The sequence below is a fragment of the Saccopteryx bilineata genome, chromosome 4, assembly GCF_036850765.1.
Source record: "Saccopteryx bilineata isolate mSacBil1 chromosome 4, mSacBil1_pri_phased_curated, whole genome shotgun sequence".
NCBI classification, from domain to species: domain Eukaryota; kingdom Metazoa; phylum Chordata; class Mammalia; order Chiroptera; family Emballonuridae; genus Saccopteryx; species Saccopteryx bilineata.
In genome coordinates this window covers 52,099,037-52,121,471 of record NC_089493.1, presented here as the reverse complement: position 1 = coordinate 52,121,471, position 22,435 = coordinate 52,099,037, and the positions used below count along the sequence as shown (strand labels likewise).

General features: G+C 45.3%; 1 protein-coding gene and 1 pseudogene across 1 annotated transcript in view; one reads left to right on the top strand and one right to left on the bottom strand.

Moving 5' to 3' along the window:
• Positions 1–22,435, top strand: part of LOC136334560 (IQ domain-containing protein H-like) — a 132,810-nt gene that overhangs the window by 85,103 nt on the left and 25,272 nt on the right. The window contains exon 10 of the mRNA XM_066274898.1: positions 17,990–18,160. Coding sequence (XP_066130995.1) covers positions 17,990–18,160 — 171 coding nt within the window. The remainder of the gene's footprint in view (positions 1–17,989; positions 18,161–22,435) is intronic.
• On the bottom strand, positions 5,131–6,401 carry LOC136334240 (large ribosomal subunit protein eL6-like; annotated as a pseudogene).

Here is a 22,435-nt window from a genome sequence, read left to right as displayed (position 1 = left end):
TCGAACCTGGGTCCTCTGCATCCCAGTCCGATGCTCTATCCACTGCGCCACCGCCTGGTCAGGCGAGTTATCTACTTATTTATGTCTGTTTCTCTTTTAATTCTTTTTTCAGTTTTCCTTTTGAGACATTCTCACAAATGTTTCAATATGTAAATAATAGCAAACCTACCCACTGAATCCTGATCAAGCAAAGTCAGGAACCAACAAAAATCCAAATCCAAATAAAATAATAAAATTCACCTCCCATAGGAAGAGCATAGGCAGGAGATACAAAGGAATTATAAATAAAAGAGTCACATATGACTCCAAGAAGAACATGAAGTTCCCCTAATGTTGGCAGTTACCACCAAGGAGTACAACTGGGTTCTCCTGAACCTCTTACCTGAACTGGAAAAATAGCTTTGGAATTTTTGAATCCCTTATAGCAGCAACTAAGTTCCCTAGCCTCCATGATTTGAAGTGTGCAGGACAGGAAGACATCTCTATAGAGGCACAATGTAAAGAAGACACTTTTCAAAGAAATAAGGCCCTGGCCGGTGGCTCAGTGGATATAACATAAGGCCCCGGCCTGGCGTGTGGACATCCAGGGTTCAATTCCCGGTCAGGGCACACAGGAGAAGCAACCATCTGTTTCTCTCCCTCTCCCTCTCCTCCTTCTCCCCTTCTTCTCCTCCCACAGCCAGTGGCTCAGTTGGTTCAGGCTTGGCCCTGGGCACTAAAGATAGCTCAGTTGGTCTGAGTGCAACAGCCTCAAGCACTAAAAAATAGCTTGGCACTTGATCACTGGCCCCAGATTGGGGTTGCCCAGTGGATCCTAACTGAGGTACATGCAGGAGTCTGCCTTGCTATCTCCCCTTCTCTCACCTAAAATAAATAAATAAATTTTTTAAAAAGAAATAACTACAAATTTTCTATTCATTTTAAAGACTTCTGGTATACCGAAGACTATGTTCTCTCAGATTTTGGGGGGGGGTATTAATGTATATATTTTGAAAATTCTTATTCACTTGTTGCTAAAGAAAATAATGAATTTCACAATAATTTTATACAAATTGCCTTGAAGATTCTGTATAAAGGGCTTATCAAATACAGTTAGAGCTAGAACTAAGGGTTTACACCTATCTGCCATGATTTATGGGCCTTCTAGTACATTCTTTTGAGGATGAAAAGGAGAGAGGAAAGGAGGAAGGAAGAAAAGAAACACCTCCCTTAATGCTGTTTCTTTCATTTGCAAGAAACTGAAGGGAAGGACACAGGGTGTGAAAGGCTATCAGTTGAAAGCAGTCTCTAAGTCAGGGGTCGGGAACCTATGGCTCTCAAGCCAGATGTGGCTTTTTTGATGGCTGCATCTGGCTCGCAGACAAATCTTTAATTAAAAAAAATAATAACATTAAAAATATAAAACATTCTCATGTATTACAATCCATTCATTTCCTACTACTCATGTTCATGGTTGCAGGTGGCTGGAGCCAATCACAGCTGTCCTCCGGGACAACACCAAATTTTTATTGAATAATGCGTAAGGTACACAGGTCGTTGTATGGCTCTCACGGAATTACATTTTAAAATATGTGGCATTCATGGCTCTCTCAGCCAAAAAGTTTCCCGACCCTTGCTCTAAGTGAAGCTCAGAGAACAGAGGCCTAACCTGGGGGCAGAGCGGGGAGGGTTAGGCAGGACTGAGGAACACTTACTCGGGTGGAACTACAGGGTGAGTTTCAGTCAGCACCTACTCAGCTGGGTTTTTCCAGGGCTCTAAAGCTCCAGTTGTACATTTCTGAGAAATACCACAGGACTGTCACTGACCACAGGTAGGAACCTTGGCTTTCTGCCTATACAGAAGGACAATATTTCTTTGTCCTTAAGCAGCCCTTTCATTATAGGCTCTCAAAGTGCTTTACAGACTAGTAATGGGGAAGGTGAAGCAGAAAGTTGTTATGTGACTTGTCCAAAGTCCCACAGTAAACCACAGGCCTTCCTTTGGCTTCAGAACCATGTAGGAATTGGTGGAGGTTCTGGATGCAACCGCCAGCTTCACAATGCTCGCTCGCGTGTTTCCCTCCCCAGGAGAAGAAGAATCTCCAAGGTCAAGCCCAGGAGGGAAAAGCTGGACTCAGAGTCAGGCACAGTTGGATCTGAATCCTAGCCCTGCCACTTAGCTTCGGACTTGGACACATTTCTGAGTTCTGAGCCTCTACTTCCACTTCTCTAAAATGAGGATGTCAATATCTACATACCTACCCCACAAGATTATGAGATGACATGAGAAAATACTTACTAGAATGCCTTGTACATAATAGGCCCTTTTTTAAAAATTAATTTTATTGGGGTGACATTAATCAATCAGGGTACATAGGTTCAGAGAAAACATCTCCAGGTTAGTTTGACATTTGATTATCTTGCATACCCATCACCCAAAGTCATATAGTCTTCTGTCACCTTCTATCTGGTTTTCTTTGTGCCCCTCCTCTCCTCCCAACCCCTCCCTTCCCCTCCCCACCCTCGGTAACCACCACATTCTTGTCCACGTCCCTGAGTCTCATTTTTATGTCCCACCTATGTATGAAATCATTACAATACCTGACTTCAAATTATATTATAGAGCCACAATAATCAAAACAGCATGGTATTGACAGAAAAATAGACAGACCAATGGAACAGAATAGAAAGCCCAGAAATAAAACCACATGTATATGGTCAAAAAATTTTTGATAAAGGGGCCAACAACACACAATGGAGAAAAGAAAGCCTCTTCAACAAATGGTGCTGGTAAAACTCGAAAACCATATGCAAAAGAATGAAACTCTACTACAGTTTGTCCCCTTGTACTAAAATTAATTCAAAATGGATCAAAGACCTAAATATAAGAAGAAAACATAGGTACTAAACTCATGGACCTTGGTTATAAAGAGCACTTTATGAATTTGACTCCAAAGGCAAGGGAAGTGAAGGCAAAGATAAATGAATGGGACCACATCAGACTAAGAAGCTTTTGCACAGCAAAAGAAACTGACAACAAAACAGACAGCCAACTAAATGGGAGATGATATTTTCTTTTTTTTTTTTTTTTTTTTTTAAATAAATTTTTATTAATGGTAATGGGATGACATTAATAAATCAGGGTACATATATTCAAAGAAAACATGTCTAGGTTATTTTGTCATCAAATTATGTTGCAAACCCCTCGCCCAAAGTCAGATTGTCCTCCGTCACCCTCTATCTAGTTCTCTGTGCCCTCCCCCTCCCCCTAACTCTCTCCCTCCCTCCCTCCCATGTCCTCCCTCCCCCCCCACCCTTGGTAACCACCACACTCTTGTCCATGTCTCTTAGTCTCATTTTTATGTTCCACCAATGTATGGAATCATGTAGTTCTTGTTTTTTTCTGATTTGCTTATTTCACTCCTTATAATGTTATCAAGATCCCACCATTTTGCTGTAAATGATCTGATGTCATCATTTCTTATGGCTGAGTAATATTCCATAGTGTATATGTGCCACATCTTCTTTATCCAGTCTTCTATTGAAGGGCTTTTTGGTTGTTTCCATGTCTTGGCCACTGTGAGATGATATTTTCAAACAACAGCCTAATATCTAAAATATACAAAGAACTCATAAAACTCAACAACAAACAAGCAAACAATCCAATAAAAAATGGGAAGAGGACATGAACAGACACTTCTCCCAGGAAGAAATACAAATGGCCAACAGATATATGAAAAGATGCTCATTTTCATTAGCTATTAGAGAAATGCAAATCAAAACTACAAAGAGATACCACCTCACACCTGTTAGATTAGCTGTTATCAACAAGACAGGTAATAACAGGTGTTGGAGAGGCTGTGGAGAAAAAGGAACCCTCATCCACTGTTGGTGGGAATGTAAAGTAGTACAACCATTATGGAAGAAAGTATGGTAGTTCCTCAAAAAATTAAAAATAGAACTACCATATGACCCAGCAATCCCTCTATAGGGTATATACCCCCATAACTCAAAAACACTGGTACATAAGGACACGTGAAGCCCCATGTTCATTGCAGCATTGTTCACAGTGGCCAAGACATGGAAACAACCATAATAGGCCCTTAATATGCAATAATCTCCCTCCCATTTTCCTTCCACAACCCTCCCTCCTAGAGTGTGTCCTCCATGTAGTCAAATCGGCAGCTTTCTAAATATTGCTGTCATCAATAAAGAGAATATGTGGGCATGATGGGGTGCTGAATCTTTCAAACACAAAGTCCAAAGACAACAAAGGCAAAGTGATGGGATCCAGATTCATCTCGCAGATAACCAGCTCCAAAAGGTCCCATTATGGTAAATAGGCCTCAGCCACCAGCCAATGAATAAGGATTCATTATGGGTTACTGGATTAAAGTAAAGGGGATTAGGAAGTGTCTTTATGGGGAGCATAGGGCTTGGGCCACAGACGCCAGGCCAGAGTGCTGGAGGACCCTGGAATGAGCACCAGGAAGAAAGAAGAAAAGCGGACTTGCCGAAGACAAAGCTCTCTGTGCCACGGGCCACGGACCAGCCCTGCTGCACTTCCGGATTTGACCAGGCCGGGCCCACTCAGTCCAGGAGCTAACACAGAATGGAAGCCAGTGGTGGGAAGTAGGAGGAAGTATACTGTCATTTAAAAAAGTGACACTGCGTGCAGAGGACCCGGGTTCGATTCCCGGCCAGGGCACACAGGAGAAGCGCCCATTTGCTTCTCCACCCCTCCGCCGCGCTTTCCTCTCTGTCTCTCTCCTCCCCTCCCGCAGCCAAGGCTCCATTGGAGCAAAGATGGCCCGGGCGCTGGGGATGGCTCCTTGGCCTCTGCCTCAGGCACTAGAGTGGCTCTGGTCGCAACATGGCAACACCCAAGATGGGCAGAGCATCGCCCCCTGGTGGGCGTGCCGGGTGGATCCCGGTCGGGCGCATGCGGGAGTCTGTCTGACTGTCTCTCCCTGTTTCCAGCTTCAGAAAAATGGGAAAAAAAAAAAGTAAAAAAGTGACACTGTATCCCCAAAGCTGCAGTCAAATGCTCTACCACTGAGCTACCCTGCCGTTGTGTCCCCAAAGCTAATTGACTCTTTTCTTCTTTTTTTTTAATAGGTTACTTTTTTAATCAGGTTTTTTGTAAGAAATTCAGAACACCATTTTGTGAGGCTAGAGCCCATTCGTGAGAGCGAACACAGAGCGGAGGTAACCCTGGAGCTGAGGGACAGCTTTGATTATGGGCAAAATTTGCGAATCCACGGTTTTCTGGTCAACCTTGCGTTGCTCTGTAATCTCGTCTCTCTCCTTCTCCGTGTCAAAGATCGCGCCCTCCTGGTGTCTGGGCCTGCGCAGCTGCTTCTTCTTGAAGTAGGCATCCGTCCGGTGTTTGGGGATTTTCACACGGCTGATGTCAATTTTGGTGGAGGTGGCGATGACAAATTTCTGGTGTGTTCTATGCAGAGGAACTCGGTTAAGGCACAGAGGTCCAGTCACAAATAGCAAGCCACTGCTCAGCTGCTTCAGGAAAATCACCCTCCTGCCTCTGTGGCGCCCAGTGAGGATGATCAGAATGGTCCCGGGGTGATGGTGGCCCGCAGTTTTCTCACATGCTGCCTGAAGGGTTTCTTCCAGTGGCTCAAAAGCTTTCCAGGCACATCCTCAGTAGGATAAGATCCAGGCATTTTGCAAAGTTTAACCACTCGGGTACCACCATTCTTGTCGCCACCAACTGGTTTTGTGACAGTAGCAAGAACTTTCTCCTTTTTCTTTTCAATCCTAGATTTAGGGGCCGCATACTTCCTCTTGTACATGGCCTTTTGGGAATACATAGCCGTCGGGAAGTACCTGCCAAGTCCTCTGACTAGGACAGGGTTTCGGCGGCAGTGGGGCTTCCCCTTCTTAGGCATCTTGGCCTTAAGGTTACCCTTCTTTTTTTTTCTTTTTTCTTTTTTTCCTGAAGCTGGAAACGGGGAGACACAGTCAGACAGACTCCCACATGCACTCGACCGGGATCCACCCGGCACGCCCACCACGGGGCGAAGCTCTGCCCACCAGGGGGCAATGCTCTGCCCCTCCGGGGCGTCGCTCTGCTGCGACCAGAGCCACTCTAGCACCTGGGGCAGAGGCCAAGGAGCCATCCCCAGCGCCTGGGCTATCTTTGCTCCAATGGAGCCTTGGCTGCGGGAGGGGAAGAGAGAGACAGAGAGGAAGGGGGGCGGGATGGAGAAGCAAATGGGCGCTTCTCCTATGTGCCCTGGCCGCGAATCGAACCCGGGTGCCCCGCACGCCAGGCCGATGCTCTACCGCTGAGCCAATCGGCCAGGGCCGAGGTTATCCTTCTTAACTTTACCAGCAGCACCAGCCTTCTTGGCTTCAGGTTTCTTCTTAGTATCCGGCTTCTCCGTTTTTTCACCTGCCATCTTGCAAGATGGGAAAAAGCTAACTGACTCTTTATGACAGATGCTAATATATTATCCCTTCCAGCCCATGACAACTTATTGGACCCCAGGTATTAACTCTTGTTGGGCACTGGTTTGCTTTCATGTAGGTAGCAGATATTTTTACCCACATACGGAGAATACCTAGAATAAATTCAGAGGGCAGTTTGAAAGGTGGTTATCACAGACTCTCTCAGTCATTATTTACACCAGTGGTGGTCAACCTGGTCCCTACCGCCCACTAGTGGGCATTCCAGCTTTCATGGTGGGCGGTAGCGGAGCAACCAAAGTATAAATAAAAAGAGATTTAACTATAGTAAGTTGTTTTATAAAGATTTATTCTGCCAAACTTAGCAAAAATCTGACATAAAGTACTTGGTCAGTAATTATTATTATATGCTTTAACTTGCTGTAACTCTGCTTTATAAATTTTATAAAGTAAAGTTACTTCCCTACTTTATAAATCACATTACTGTGGAACCGGTGGGTGGTTAGAAAATTTTACTACTAACAGAGATACAAAAATGGGCGGTAGGTATAAAAAGGTTGACTACCCCTGATTTACACAGTCAAGTAGGACAAACAAGTGGCCATGTAAATTGTGTAGGTATCCTTCCAAAAATGGGTCTTCTGGAAACTGGTGTGTGTGGGTGTGTGGGTATGTAGGTGTGTAACATTTTTATTGGGCTATTACATGCCAAAGAATTCACCCTATAAAAACATGCACTGCAGTGGTTTTTAGTATATCCACAAAATTATATAGCCATCACCAGTATCTAATTTTAGACCCTTTCCCTTATGTACAAAACAATCCCTGAACCTACTGGAAATCATTCCCCATGCCCTGTTCCCCCCAGCCAGTAGAAACCATTTTTTTGTCTCTATGGATTTCTCTACTCTGGACATTTCATATAAATGGCATCATCCAGTATGTGGTCTTTGTGACCGGCTTCTTTCACCTAACATGATGTTTTCAAGGTTCATCATATTGTAGTATGAATCGAGGCTTCATTCTTTTAAATGGTTGAGTAATATTCGACTGTGTGGATATATATCACATTTTATTTATCTGATCAGTTGGTGGACATATTTTACTATTATAATGTTATGAACATTCATGTACAAGTTTTTGTGCGTACAAGTTTTCATTTTTCCTGGTTATATACGTAGGAGTAAAATTGATGGGTCATAGGGTAGTTGAGAGTTTAACTTTCTGAGGAACTGCCGAACTGTTTTTTTAAGTGGTTGTGCCTTTTTACAATCTTACTAGCAATGTGTGAGGGTTCCAATTTCTTCATGTCTTTGTCCTCACTTGCTTTTTTACTTAATCCATCCTTGTGGGTTTGAAGTGATACTTCCGTCAGGCTGGAGGGCTGTGCTAGGCGCTGTGCAGCATACAGAGGTGAATAAGAGAAGTCCCTGTTTCCGTCTCATTCTCCTCTTCAGGAATTTCCAAATGTAAACAAACTTGCCTTGGACTTGAAATCGTGAGCTCTGAGCTCTGATCTGAACTCAGCTCCCAACCAGATCTCTTTCTCTCTTGAGCCTCGTGCCTGGAGTGTGAGGGGGCTAGCATAGGCCAGCTCCAAGGCCATAGCTCTGACATTCCGTGTTTCTTTTGTACATACTCTGCATCTGAGGTAGTTCTTTGCTTAAAAACAAACAAACAAACAAACAAGCAAACAAACTGATTTGCTGGAGCCATTAAGGAAACTGGGAGGGAAGGTGAACTCTGTGCCAACTCATTGCACTGACAGAACCAGTGCAGTGCGTTCACCCTCATCTCACTTTGCACACTGTCCTCCCATCCACAGGATCTGCGCACAGGAATCCTCCCCACTAAGAGCTATAGAACAAGAGCTTTCTGCTTTCATGCAAGAATTTTAGAGATTATCTGAAGTAACTTTAAAGAAATACTTCTCAACTTAGCAAAGCATTTACCAGCCCTGACATTTACCGCATGAAAATTAAGGAAGGAGAATTTCTATCTTCAGCATGGGATTATTATATTGAATTGCCATGGAGGAAGCATATACAATTACTAGTCCTAGAAACCTATATATACCTAGAAACCTAGAAACCTGGTTATAACAATTGGGTTTTCACATTTAGTATAGTTTAGTGCTTAAACTCTAAGAAAATGGTCTTCCCAGCCCTGGCTGGTGGATCAGTGGATAGAACAGCATATGGACATCCCAGGTTAAATTCCTAGCCAGGGCACATAGGAGAAGCGACCATCTGCTTCTCCCCCCCCCCTCCCTCTTCTCTTCCTCTTCCGCTCCGGCAACCAGTGGCTCGAATGATTCAAGTGTGGCACCAGGCACTAAGGATGGCTCCACTGGATCGCATCAGTCTTAGGCACTAAAAATAGCTTGGTACTTGAGCATCATCCCCAGATGGGGTTGCTGGGTAGATCCCAGTCATGGTGCATGTGGGAGTCTGTCTCACTATCTCCCCTACTCTCACCTAAAAAAAACCCCAAAGACTGCTCTTCCAGAAATTCACAATAAAAAATAAGAAAATACTTAAAAAAAAAAAAGAAATGAGTAATTCTGTTTGTTATGAATCCAAATAATATCAGTTAGGCCACCCGTCTTCAAAGTAATAGAGGGAACATGATAAATTTATAGAGGAAGTAGAAGAAACTTGGAAAAGGGAGCAGAGAAGGCAAGAGTATATGATAAGATTTGTGATTTTTTTTTTTTACAAATATGAAAAACACAAATGTAGCTGTTGATGATGCAGGTTTAATTTCAATAGTTTCCATTAATTTTTAGTGTAGTGCCTGCAAATCCTGAAAATATTTCCAAAGTCACAGAGAAGTTTCTGGAACCACCGCAACAAAAAACCAGGCTAGTAATGCTGGTAACTTGGTGTCATGGAAAGCACTGGACCAGCAGTCAGAAAACTCAGGCTTTTATCCCAGCTCTTCCCCTAACTGAGGGATGTGAGCAAATCAGTTCACCTCCCAGAGTCGTCAGCCATCAATGAGGATGTGGAAGAGAGGGAGGTCACTGTCGGTCTGCAGGACTGAGCCTGGAGGGTTTTTAGTGTTAGAGATTCCATTACCCTATATCATGTCAAACGTATTAAATGCACTCTCACGGAATAAACATAACTGAGTAAGAATTATGTTGCATTTAATTGACATGCCAATTTGGTTGATTTTTTTTTAATGTTTATTGTTCTCTGTAGTTTTCTTATTTGGGAGCCAGTCACTTTTTCTTTTTCTCCAGAATCCAAACATTTTGAAGGCCTTTGAAAATCGTGGAGGGGTTAAGCATGGTGGAGGGGTTAAGCATGGTGGAGGGGTTAAGCATGGTGGAGGGGTTAAGCATGGTGGAGGGGTTAAGCATGGTGGAGGGGTTAAGCATGGTGGAGGGGTTAAGCATGGTGAAGGGGTTAAGCATGGTGGACTACTGGGCTTTGAGTGTTCGGTAGCAGCGCCCAGATTTTTTTTTTTTCCTGCCTCTGGCCCCAGGACTGCAGAGGCCCAATAAAAGGCAGTGTCCAGGGTGGATGGTGCAGGGAATGGTTGCTCTCTAGTTGCTCAGAGATAGCCTCGTGCAGTGGTGATTTAAATCGTGCCCAGAAAGATAAGGTGGATTAATAGAGACAGCGAGGAAGGCCTCTAAGATGAAATCTGAGAGCCACAACTGTTGATCAGGGCCCAGGATGTCCAGGATGACTGTCCCACATAGCGGCAGTGCTTCGCCTCTCCAAGAGTCTGGGCCATCCCAGCAACTGCCACTAGGTGGCAACATGCGAAGAGGTTGCAATCCTCTCTGCCTATAGACTTTTTTATGTAATTCAAACAATTCTTAACAAATATCATAATCACATTAACATTTTATTAACTGAAAATTATTACAGTGCACTGTACCTCCTTCTTTAACATGAAGTTATCAGGTGTGTTATTTACCACAAAGAGAGCTTGATGTTGCCCGGTGATTCAGAGACCAAAATGAGAAGGGATGTCACTAAGAAAATATGTTCTCAGTATGAAAGCCAGGATTCTGAGCCTGTTTTTAAACAGCATCTGAGAGGAAGTAAATGTGCTCCTAGCCTTAGAAAAGCAGGCAAGAACACTAAAGTCAAGAGCCAAGCAAGGGAGTTCTTACGCCTGCCCCAGACTGTGATCCTGACAGTCACACAGGAAAGAAGTCTGGGTCCAAAGAGATTTGTGCCTGACAGACCCCATAATACTAGTCTCACATAGTCATGGATCCTCACAAGCCCTCAGGAATAAAGGCCTTCACAGATATGTCTATGTTAATAGACAGGGAAGCTGAGGCCAGAGGGAAGGAAGATGAGAGCATGCAGACCGTGAAGGGCAAGGCCATCTCTCCCACGGAAGGCCTGTAACTCTGGTCCCACGGAAGGCCTGTAACTCTGGTCCCGTGGAAGGCCTGTAACTCTGGTCCCACGGAAGGCCTGTAACTCTGGTCCCACGGAAGGCCTGTAACTCTGGTCCCACGGAAGGCCTGTAACTCTGGTCCCACGGAAAGCCTGTAACTCTGGTCCCGTGGAAGGCCTGTAACTCTGGTCCCGTGGAAGGCCTGTAACTCTGGTCCCACGGAAGGCCTGTAACTCTGGTCCCGTGGAAGGCCTGTAACTCTGGTCCCGTGGAAGGCCTGTAACTCTGGTCCCGTGGAAGGCCTGTAACTCTGGTCCCATGGAAGGCCTGTAACTCTGGTCCCGTGCTCTTCCCATTCCAGCGAAGCCGCTTGCATCTACCACCTCTTTGCTCTCTACTGTTACCGTGTTGGCCCAGCCACCATCGTCCCTCACCCAGATCACTGCAATAGCCTCCTAACTGACTGGCCTCCCTGTTTCTATCCTTGACCCTCATGGTCTCTTCTCCTCCTCACCACCAACAAAGCAACCCTTTAAAAACATAAGTTAGGTCGTGTCAGTTCTCAGCTCAATACCTCACAATTGATTCCCGGCTTCACAGTTGTAAGTAGAAAATAATCCCTTGGCTTTGTTTGCAGCCAAAACAGTAAGGACAGAGGGAGCCTTGGCCTACTCAGGGCTGTATTTCTCAGCAAGCAGAGGAGCTGGGCAGGTGGCATGGCCTCTGCAGCTTAGGCATAACACGGCACTGACTGAGGGCTTGGTCTTGCTCTAGAAAGAAGCAAGTGGTCCAATGGAGAATTTCCTGTCTGATGGGGACTGTGAATAAAGACATGAGCGTGGGCAGGAGAGTGGCACACACTGCCCTGGGCCAGGCCAGGTGGCTGAGGAGAGGGCACTGCCATGCCCTCTGTACTTGGTCCCATCTCTGTGGATGGATGGCATAGTCTCAGTGCCACCTCTCTCAGCTGCCTTTGTTTGAGGATCAGTATCTTCAAAAATTCTCCACGAGGGAGAAAGATTCACAGTGCCCAGTTAGCCTCATAGGTGCAACTGCAGGCAGAGAGGCCCACCAGGACTCGTATCCCCGTGATTAGTCGAGGAAAGTATGATCCAAAAAGGTGACTTGCTGAGGATCACAACCATTTGTCTCAGACCTGGGACTAAGTGCTGGGGCCTTTAGCAGGTCACTCATCCTTCTGGAAGCCCAGGTTCTTGTTCTTACTCAGAGAAGGAGGTGTGGGGGAGAGGAGGTGGAGAAGAGGAAACCTGGGGATGGGTTTGCAAAATATCTACAGATTCTTAAAGCTCTGAAATTCTTTGAGTCTTCAACAAATGTCACTTGATCTATAAATGAGTCTCTTAGTCCCATACCTGCCCTGGTGCCCGTAAGAGAAGGTTGAGAAGACCAAACTCTTTTTTTTTCTTTTTTTTTTTAGAGAGAGGAGAGAGAGAGGGGTGGGGGGGAGCAGGAAGCATCAACTCCCATATGTGCCTTGACCAGACAAGTGCAGGGTTTTGAATCGGCGACCTCAGTGTTCCCAGGTTGACGCTTTATCCACTGCGCCACCACAGGTCAGGTAGAAGATCTAACTCTTGCTACAGAACTTTATTTGCACTTGGAGACAGTCACAGAATATGGGGTCTGAGCACATCTGCCCACATCTGCACACTTTGCCACCCATCCATCCTGCCTGTCACAGGAAAGTGGCAGGAGCAGCAGGGGTGAGCAGGCGGCCTCCATCTGCCTAAAACACCTAAGGCAAAAAGGGCTCAATACCGGGCCTCTCTGTCACACCTCCCCACACAGAAGCATGCTCTTAGCTTTTCATCCTATAGCTTGTGGTCCAAACAGGGCCCAGAGCTTGGGAACAGAACAATTCTGGGCAAGTTTGCCTCTGCCAGACCCTGTCTTCTGGTTTCACAAGCTTATGTATTGAATAAAAGCGATAAGTTTGCTGTAACTTCTTGGTTTTGCCTTCTGCCTTGTGTTCTGCCGCTGTCCCAGGTCTCCCAAAGCAGCTGCAGTGAACAATGCGTCCAGGGCAGAGCCAATGAGGGCCGTGGAGCACTGAGCATCTGAGCATAGGCAGCACTTCTCCCCACCCCCACCCTCACCCCCACTGGCTCTGCCCTTGCTGAAGTTGCAATGGACTTTTTGCAACCAATCCAATAGAAATAGAATGTAAGCCACAGATGTAAGCCACATGTGTCATTTTTTTTTTTTTTTTTTTTTTTGTATTTTTCTGAAACCGGAAACGGGGAGACAGTCAGACTCCTGCATGCGCCTGACCGGGATCCACCCGGCACGCCCACCAGGGGCGAAGCTCTGCCCACCAGGGGGTGATGCTCTGCCCCTCCGGGGCATCGCTCTGCCCGACCAGAGCTACTCCAGCACCTGGGGCAGAGGCCAAGGAGCCATCCCCAGCGCCCGGGCCATCTTTGCTCCAATGGAGCCTCCGCTGCGGGAGGGGAAGAGAGAGACAGAGAGGAAGGGGGGGGGGGGATGGAGAAGCAAATGGGCACCTCTCCTATGTGCCCTGACCGGGAATCAAACCCGGGTCCCCCGCACGCCAGGCCGATGCTCCACCGCTGAGCCAACCGGCCAGGGCCCACATGTGTCATTTTTATTTTCTGTAGCCTCATTTATAAATAGATGAACATAATGTTAATATTTATTATTTAATCAAATATAACCAAAATATTATCATTGGACATGTAACTTAGTATTAAATAGTATTTATGAATATTTCACATTCTTTTTACCTCCCTAGTCTTCAAAATCTGGTGCGTATTTTATATTTATAGCACACTTCAATTTGAACCAGCCACATTTCAAGTGCTCAGTAGCCATAAGTGGCTAGTGGCTACCATATTAAATAGTGTCAATTTAGAATATGCTTAAAAGTATATAATTTCACTATAACATAATTCTGCTAATATTAGCAATAGGCTTTTAACATTTTGTTATATGCTCATCTACTCTTCCTTATGCATATTATTTTTGCAAAGTTGAAGTCATAGTGTCCATACAACTTTATATCCTTCTCTTGCTGTTTTGTGATATCTTCCTACATCATCAAAGGTTATTCACAATCATTATCTTTAGTGATAATATCACAGACTATCCTATCACTTGACTGTGTCAAAATCTTCTTAACCGGCCCTGGCCGGTTGGCTCAGCGGTAGAGCGTCGACCTGGCATGCAGGAGTCCCGGGTTCGATTCCCGGCCAGGGCACACAGGAGAGGCGCCCATTTGCTTCTCCACCCCTTCCCCTCTCCTTCCTCTCTCTCTCTTCCCCTCCTGCAGCCAGGCTCCATTGGAGCAAAGATGGACCGGACGCTGGGGATGGCTCTGTGGCCTCTGCCTCAGGCGCTAGAATGGCTCTGGACGCACCAGAGCGACGCCCCAGATGGGCAAAGCATCGCCCCCTGGTGGGCATGCTGGGTGGATCCCGGTCGGGCACATGCGGGAGTCTGTCTGACTGCCTCCCCGTTTCCAGCTTCGGAAAAATGAAGAAAAAAAAATCTTCTTAACCAATGTCCAAATATTGGACAGCTGCAATTTATCAATATTACAAGTAATGCTGAGATGAGTATTTTTATGTTGCTTGTGCTTCTTAAGGCCTTGATGTCAATCTCTCTGGTAGTCTAGCTTTTTTTTTTTTAACAAAATGATTTTTGAATATCATCAATCAGTCAAGGAGCTATCAGCATGTGACTTATGACTGGGAGCTGAAACACCTTGGTTTCTCATCCCACACCTTTGATGCCTGGCTCTGCAACCTCAGGCCAGTCACTTCACTTCTCACACCACAGTTGCTCCATTTAGAAAAGGAACTGATTATATTAGATGATTTTTAAGGGTCTTTCCAGCCTTAACCTTCAGGGAGGTTTTCTCCTCACCCTCACATCTAATCAATTAACCTGTCAATCTAGTCATTTCAAGTCCTGCAAACCTGATCACAGCTACCTCCTAAACCTTCTAAAATCCATCCACTTCTCCTCATCCCCACTCGCGGTGCCTTTGTGCAGGCTGCACTCATCACTCACCCAAACTGTGATGGGCGTGTCCAGTGCTGCAGGAGGTTAGGTTCTAAAGCTAACGTTGAAATCTGAAATCAAGAATAAGATTAGTGAGATACATGTGAAAGCTTGGTGCTGGCACAGAGGAGACATTTAATGAGTATCTGCTGCATTCGAATCTGAAACCAGCTTCAGGAGACCCGTCCTGCTTCTGAGAGGTTGCCCAGGAGTTCACAGTGAGGTGCGAGCCCAGCCCTGCCCCAGACATAGGGTGCCGTGGGAAGACAAAGACTTGGTAGCTTCCCGAAAGGAGCTGGCAGTCTAGAGGGGGAGATGGGAACCCCTGCACACAAAACAAGCATGCCTCAGGCAGTGTCTGCAATGGAAAAACCAGATGGAGAACAGAACAATTATCTGAGCAATTCAGGCAAGCCTGCTGTTGAGGAAAGGGCTTAAAGAAATGTGCTCTATTTCTTTTGTGAACTAAAGGGATGGGGCAGCCTGGGGAGGCAAGACTACTTGGCTCTGAAAGATCAGAGTTCTGGCCAGTGCTCTATAATCTTAGGCAAACCCTGAAGCCACTTTTCCCCCCCCCTCAGTAACGTTCAGTTATCAAATGGAAACAGAGTAATACCAATCTTGCCCAAACCTAACAAACTACCTATTAGATTGAGTTGTTGTGAAATGATTATGATTATGAATGGGGAAACAGTTATTAAATGGGGCAAACTAACAGCTACACAGGCAACTGAAACCGTGTCTCCTAAGATCCTCCTCCACCTAAAGGAAATGTTCAGTAATTGTAAACAACATTTGTATCGAATTTTATCATGAAGTAGGCAATTTTATGTGCATTTCTTATCTTTTGTTTTTAAAATCCCATAGGTGTTACCACTTGTTCCTTTTACACTTAAGGATACTGAGAGGGAGGGAGCTTCAATAAGTCGTTCCAGTTTACACTCTGTGAGGGCCAGAGGCGGGTCCTCCAACTCCTTGGTTCTCCCTTTCTCCTCACACGGAGCCTTCTCATTAAAATCCTTCTCACCAAAGCATCAATATAATTAACAGAAATGTGAATCGTGCTGTTATAGTCATCTCTCTTTGATCACAGACACTGAAACACCAAGACCGAGGCTCTGAAAAATGGCCCGACCCGCGAGAATAGCAAGTTCACTCTCTCAGATTAAGGAAAAGTAGCTGTCCCCATCCGATTTGCATTTTATGCCAGCCAGCAGGAAATATCTACCGTTGACAAATAGGATATTTACAACTGCAGCAGATACTTGGCAGTTAGTTTTTAACAACTGTTGCAAATGTGATTTATTTGCTATTATGAAAGGGCATTACTGTGCAAACATGACTCCTGAAATTAGCTTCAGTTTAGCAAGGGGCCTTGACAGCTTGACCTCTTAATATCCTTATAATGATGCCATTTACATTCAATGCTTACTCAAGTCACTCACTGCTCCATTTGTTTGGGAGGAGTCCACTCTAGGGCAGATGTATTATGTATTTTAACATACCGAGTTGGTGTATGGGGCACATGCAGGCCTTCTAAGAGGAAAGAAATGTTTGATCAAGTCTTCATGAAAATGTGTTAGTTTCCAACTTCCTACAGTGAAAATACATTACTCCTAATTACAGCATACTCCAGAAATACAATACTTCATGTTTTCTCCACAAGACATTTCCATGGCATGGATTATATTAAACAAGAGCATGTTTTGATCCTCTACAACTTTAGCTTTTAATTTGACTGGGAAATTGGGTAAAGATTGGTTTGGGCCAAGATCAGCGCTGTCTCCTTCAGGAGGGAATGGGAAGAGGGTAGACCGGAAGCCAGGCAGAACTGGGTTCAAATCCTAGCACCGCCGCTTCCTAGCTGAGTGGACTTGAACCTCTGTTTCTTCATCAGTGACATGGGGATGTTATTTTTTTAGGTTATTATCAAGATTTGGGGTGTTTCTGAAGCACCTGGCACATTGTAGGTACTTGATTCCAGTCACACCGGTGTGGCTTTTCAAAGCTCTAATGTCACTTCCTCCGTGATGCAGTCCTGACTTCGCTAGACAAGCTCTGTCTGTCCTTGCTTTCTGCTTCGGTAGTACTTCGTTCCATCCCTTTATTATGCCATGTATTTCATTGTGTCATGATTAATTAATACATAGGTCTCTGTGTTCCCTTCTTGATCACAGAACTTGTGCCAATTTAACCTTGACACTCGGTGACTAGTACAGTAATACACCTTAAGCACTGAACTGAGGAGGATTCTAGGGTGCTTCTGCATCCAGTGTGAGCTGGAGGGTAACAGTGGCAAGCAGGGTGGTCCGCCACAGGAGAGGGGAGAGGTAGCACACGACCTGCTTTTGCCATCTCTGGTGTAGCACATAGTAGATGCTCAGTAAATATCTGTTGAAGGAATTCATGGACATCACTAGTAATAGCTTACAGTAATGTATAGTTGACGTATGTCTATTTTCAAAGCACTTACATTTTTATTGCATCATAGTATTCTTCTAATAACCGTGTGATTCAGCTTGTGTGGGTGTTATCACTGTTTCCCAGTTTAGGATACTGTGACATCGTAGGGCTGACGAAGTGACTGACTTTCCTGCATCCTCACAGTAAAATAGTGGTAGAGCTATGACCACTTGAGGCTGGCCTATATGCCAACCTCACGTTTTCCTCAGTATCATATTAAAATCCCCCGAGAGGCCAGCACTGCTTTTTCTGAAATCAGGGCAAACTGCCCTTTTCTCATATTTGCTCCCTCTCCTCCCTCCTCTGCTTGCTCTCCTGTATTTCCCCACCCTCTGAAGCTTCTGTCCAATCTCATTCCTTATTGTAGTAAGCACTGCACTGACCATCTTAGAAATGGCAAAGCACAAGCAGAAAAATCTAAGTGCACGGGAGCATTTAGGAACAGGGAGCCTCCATCAGATTATCTTGGCCAGGTGTTTTCACTTGTGTCACTTCCCACTAGAACCTTGAATCTTCTGATTACAATCAGTCTGGAGGCCCTAGCCCTCAGCTGAAGGAAGTAGAAACAAGCAAAAACACCCACTCCGTGAAGTCACATGTTCACAGGTTCTGCTGGGGCTGGTGTGGTTTGGGCTGGTCTGAGTGGGTGTGCCTTCTGCCTCCACCCCCCAGGGTCTAATCTGACCTACACTCCTATTTTAATCAGGTATGGGCAACAGGTCTCGACCTCACATATAGTGACCAGCTGGCCCTGACTCAGCTCACCTTATACCTGACCGACGGCCGTCTGGATTGCAGTTTAAGCACCCTTACAGTGCCCTGCTTTTGTGCCAAGAAACAGAAGAAATCGAGCCGCATTAATGCTCTGTCAGTGCCGGTAAGCAACTGGAGCTTCCCAGTTCCCCCCAGGTGCTCAGCAATGCTCAGCTGCCACTTAGTGCCAGCAATGTGCCAGGCTCTGAGTCTAGAGACAGGAACGAACCTCAGGCAAGTCACTTAACCTCTGGGAAATGGGTTTCTGGAATATGAGTGCATCGGTCAAAGGACAGGAGAGAGGGCGTTGTAGGAAGAGGAAAAGGAAGATCTGGGTGGAAGGGGGAGCACGTGGAGTTTCCCAGGGTTACATCTGTTTGGTGTTTCCCTCCATTCTCAGCTCACTTCCCTGGGCACACTCATCTATACCTGCTGCATCAATTACCAGCATCTTTTAACGAAACCTGTATTTTCCTAGCCCCAACCTACAGAATTTCTCTATAAAGTCCTCAAGGTCTATTTAAACCCCCATTTGTCATCTCCCTTCCCCATACTTCCTCCTGCTGGGTCAGGTCAGAGGCAGATCGTACCCCGCCCCCACCCCCATCCCTACACCTGGTCAGAGCCCCGAGTAGGTGCTAGCTTCAGAACTGCTCACCTCGCTGCTCCAACCCCTCCTCTCCCTCCATGCACAGACGGCCTTCGTTTCCGCTTGCACCGTCTCCCACGAGGGCTGTAACGCCTCCTCACTAAGGTTCCCCGCCTCCTGTTTCTCCTTCAGCCTCAACAAACACAGGCAAGGTGGCCAAGGCGAAAGCACACCTGAGCAGGTTGTGCTCCCCTACCTGTGATTTTGAAATGACTCCTGTTGTCTTCAGGAAAGCCCCAACCTCCCAGCTGGGTGAGTGAGGCCTCTCATGATCAGCCTCTCCCCGCCGCCGCGCCGGCCCCTCTTGTTGCTAACCCATTGCTGAGGCCGACAGTCCTGGAATGGGCTGTTACCAACCTCAGAACCCTGGGCAGAAAAGGATAAATCTCCCTGGGGACACTGGGCTAGGTCAGCCATGGAGAAAGGGAACAAACGTCAAGAGGCCCAGGTGGCCCTTGGTGTAGGTTGGATGGGGCTCTCTGGCCACAGACACTCTGACAGCTGCCAGAGGGTTTCTTCTGTCTCTGCAGCAGTGGGTTTCATACCCTTTTTTTTTTTTTTAATAAAGCTCTACTGGAGATCCAAAGAGAACAAACAGATAAAAGAGGAATTCCAGTGGTTACTAGGACCCCATACTGGTGCCCTGGAGATACCATTTCAGAATCGTTTTCCTGCCCCTCTGCTGAGTCTTTTTGGGTCCAGGAGATACCTCTGGCTTCAAAGAGCCCTTATCTGACAGTCTCTCCGGGTGGTGGGGATGTCGTCTTCCTTGGCAGGAACTCAGGCTACATTTGGATGGGTAGCCTGGAGAGGGTGCCAAATGTCCTAGGGCACTGGTCCCCAACTTTTTTGGGGCCACGGACCGGTTTAATGTCAGAAAATATTTTCACGGACCGGCCTTTAGGGTGGGATGGATAAATGTATCACGTGACCGAGACAAGCATCAAGAGTGAGTCTTAGACGGATGTAACAGAGGGAATCTGGTCATTTTTTAAAAATAAAACATCATTCAGACTTAAATATAAATAAAACAGAAATAATGTAAGTTATTTATTCTTTCTCTGCGGACTGGTACCAAATGGCCCATGGACCAGTACCGGTCCGTGGCCCGGGGGTTGGGGACCACTGTCCTAGGGGACTTAGGCAGTAGCTTTTTCTCCTCCTCAGTCCACTTGCCCTGTGAAGTTCCCAAGCTCACGGAATCCCCTTGGTCTTTTGCTTATTAAGAAGAAAAGTAAAGTTGAACTGGGGAGAAGAAACAGACCCGTTTTAATGAAGTCCCAGGACCAGCTGAGAATCTCTGAGGTCCAGCCCTACCTACAGACTTCATCCTCACCAAAAGGACCTACGAGACCCTAAGTTCAATACTAGAGGGAGGGAAAACAGTAAAATGAGAGTCCTTCTGACTTAGCGAACCTACCTCCATGACATTTCTAAAGTGAAGTTGGAAGCTGAGTTAGTATTCAACAGGACGCTTACAGAGACAGTTTGCTGCATTTAAGTATGTTGCTTCAGAAGGCTATAAGCAGAAGTTGTACTTAGAATTAGAAGCACTCTCTAATTTTCCCCATCTTGCCTATAGGTTTCAATCCTAGCTACAGGCAACATACGGGAATTCTCCTGTGATCAAGACTCTTAAACACTTTTAGGAATTGCATGTACTCAAGAGGGAAGCATTTGATCTTCAATAAATCAAATGTCTCTACAATCACTGAAGAAAAGCTATGAAGGTTTTCTGATGTAGGGGTAAATGGAAAGTGCTTTTGGTTTTAGGGAGATGAATGAATGGTCTCTCCCTGGTGCCACTGAGCATGTGTGTGTACACACGTGCTCCCATGCACATATATAGGATACATATGTGATAAGCAATTTTTAAAAGAAGCATGCACACTTGCACACACACAATATAATTTGCAACCAAAGTGAAGCTTCTTGAACAAGTGTGAACAGACTGTGATGCCGTTAGGTTTACGACCAGTCAGTTGACAGCTCCCTTTGAAGACTGAAGAAAAAGGAACCACACCGATGAAACCATTATGAGGGCGCATCCAGAACTAACTAACGCCTATAAAGTGTTTCGTCTGGGCCTGTTCCTTTAGGTAATATGCAGTGTGGGAGGGAAGCAAAAACTTCTCTGGACTCTGAAGAGCAGTTAGCCCATGTCAGAAACAGGAGGCAAAGAACTGTCATTAAGAAACCATTTAGACCAGGTGCACATGTTTGTGATCCAGTGTCCTCCACAAATAACCAACTGAACGCAGAAACCAGATCGGATGAGTCCCAGAGGCTTACGTTTTAGAAATGAAAAGGAGGCACCTAACAACTTTTAAACTTTTAATTAACGTTCCTTTAGAATGGACATAAATCATTACCCTTTTCTACCTGTTTTTACACCTCCTCTCTGTGACCCCCTTCAGCACCCCGGTTGGTGAGTGGCCAAAAGGGACCATCCTTGCAAACATCTTAAAACAACCCAGGTCATTTATAAGCATTTTTAACAGCACATGATCTGTAATGAATGATTAAGTAAAACCTTTTGTGTTAAATTATTATGTTAATAATGATTCTGTCTCCTGTAATTTATTATGAATTCTCAGATGCTTTGGGTTTGATTTTGATAGAATGCAACAACAACGAAGTTTATATGATGACTTTATTTTTAGAACTCCTTCTTTGAAGGAACACATTTCCCCTACCACTGCTGCTACTGTAATTATGTGCAAAACCAATCACTCATTAGAGTTAGGATACATTATCTTCCCGACAGATGAGGCTAAATAAGCAGCACATTAATAATTCAGAGAGCAGTTCATTATGCATGTGGATGCCTCCTTCGTAACTGAAATGAGAACCTCACCAGCCTCTGCCAACCCTTAAACAATAGTTCTGTGTTATTGCAACCACATCCGAGTTTACGCTTGTTAAACTGCTACTTGGATTATTTTATCAAACATTCATTTATTTGCGGTCCCTTACTGCCGAGAACAGATTTTGGAAGCTCCTTTTTTTTTTTAAGTTAATGATTTGAGCAATGGGTGTTATTAATTCTCAGAATATTATAAACATGATTAATTTTCAGGCAGAGATTTATTACATAAGGATTTCGACTATGTCAACTGAAATGCATCACTGTCAAAACAAGTATCATGGCGAAAATAGAATAAGCTCCACACTTCAAGTGCCGGTGCTCAGAACTAAATCAATTTAAATTGTGGCTGAAGCAAAATTATATTCTCCAGTGAAAAGGAGTATTTCCAGCTTCCTTTATTTGGCTCGAAGCATTCTTGTTAGATTGTGATTTAGAAAAGTAGTATAATAAAACTAGATTTCTTCCGATAATATTTTATCTTCTATTCTTCCCCTTGTTTTACCAGAAAAGACTAACCTCTGAAATTCCCCACACATTCCAAACGTGGCCAGTGGGAATTGGGAGTGAAGAGCACTGGTCAGAAGTCAGGGGTCACGAATTCCGATCCTGGGTCTACCTCAGTTTCCTCGCTTGTAAAATGAGGGGGCTAAACGACCCCCTAAGTTCTCTTGAGGGATTTGATTTTATGGGACCTGTACAATGGGGCTCTGTACCAGGCCTGGCCCAGGCAGCCTGTGTACAGTGGGTGCTGGGGGAAACATGTCCTGTAAGGAAACATGGAAGGGCCTGTCCCTCCATACCCCAGACTTCCATTAAAAGGTCTTTTTCTTGCAGACCCTTTTCGAGAGGAGTAGTAAGGTTGTGACAGGTCACCTCATCAG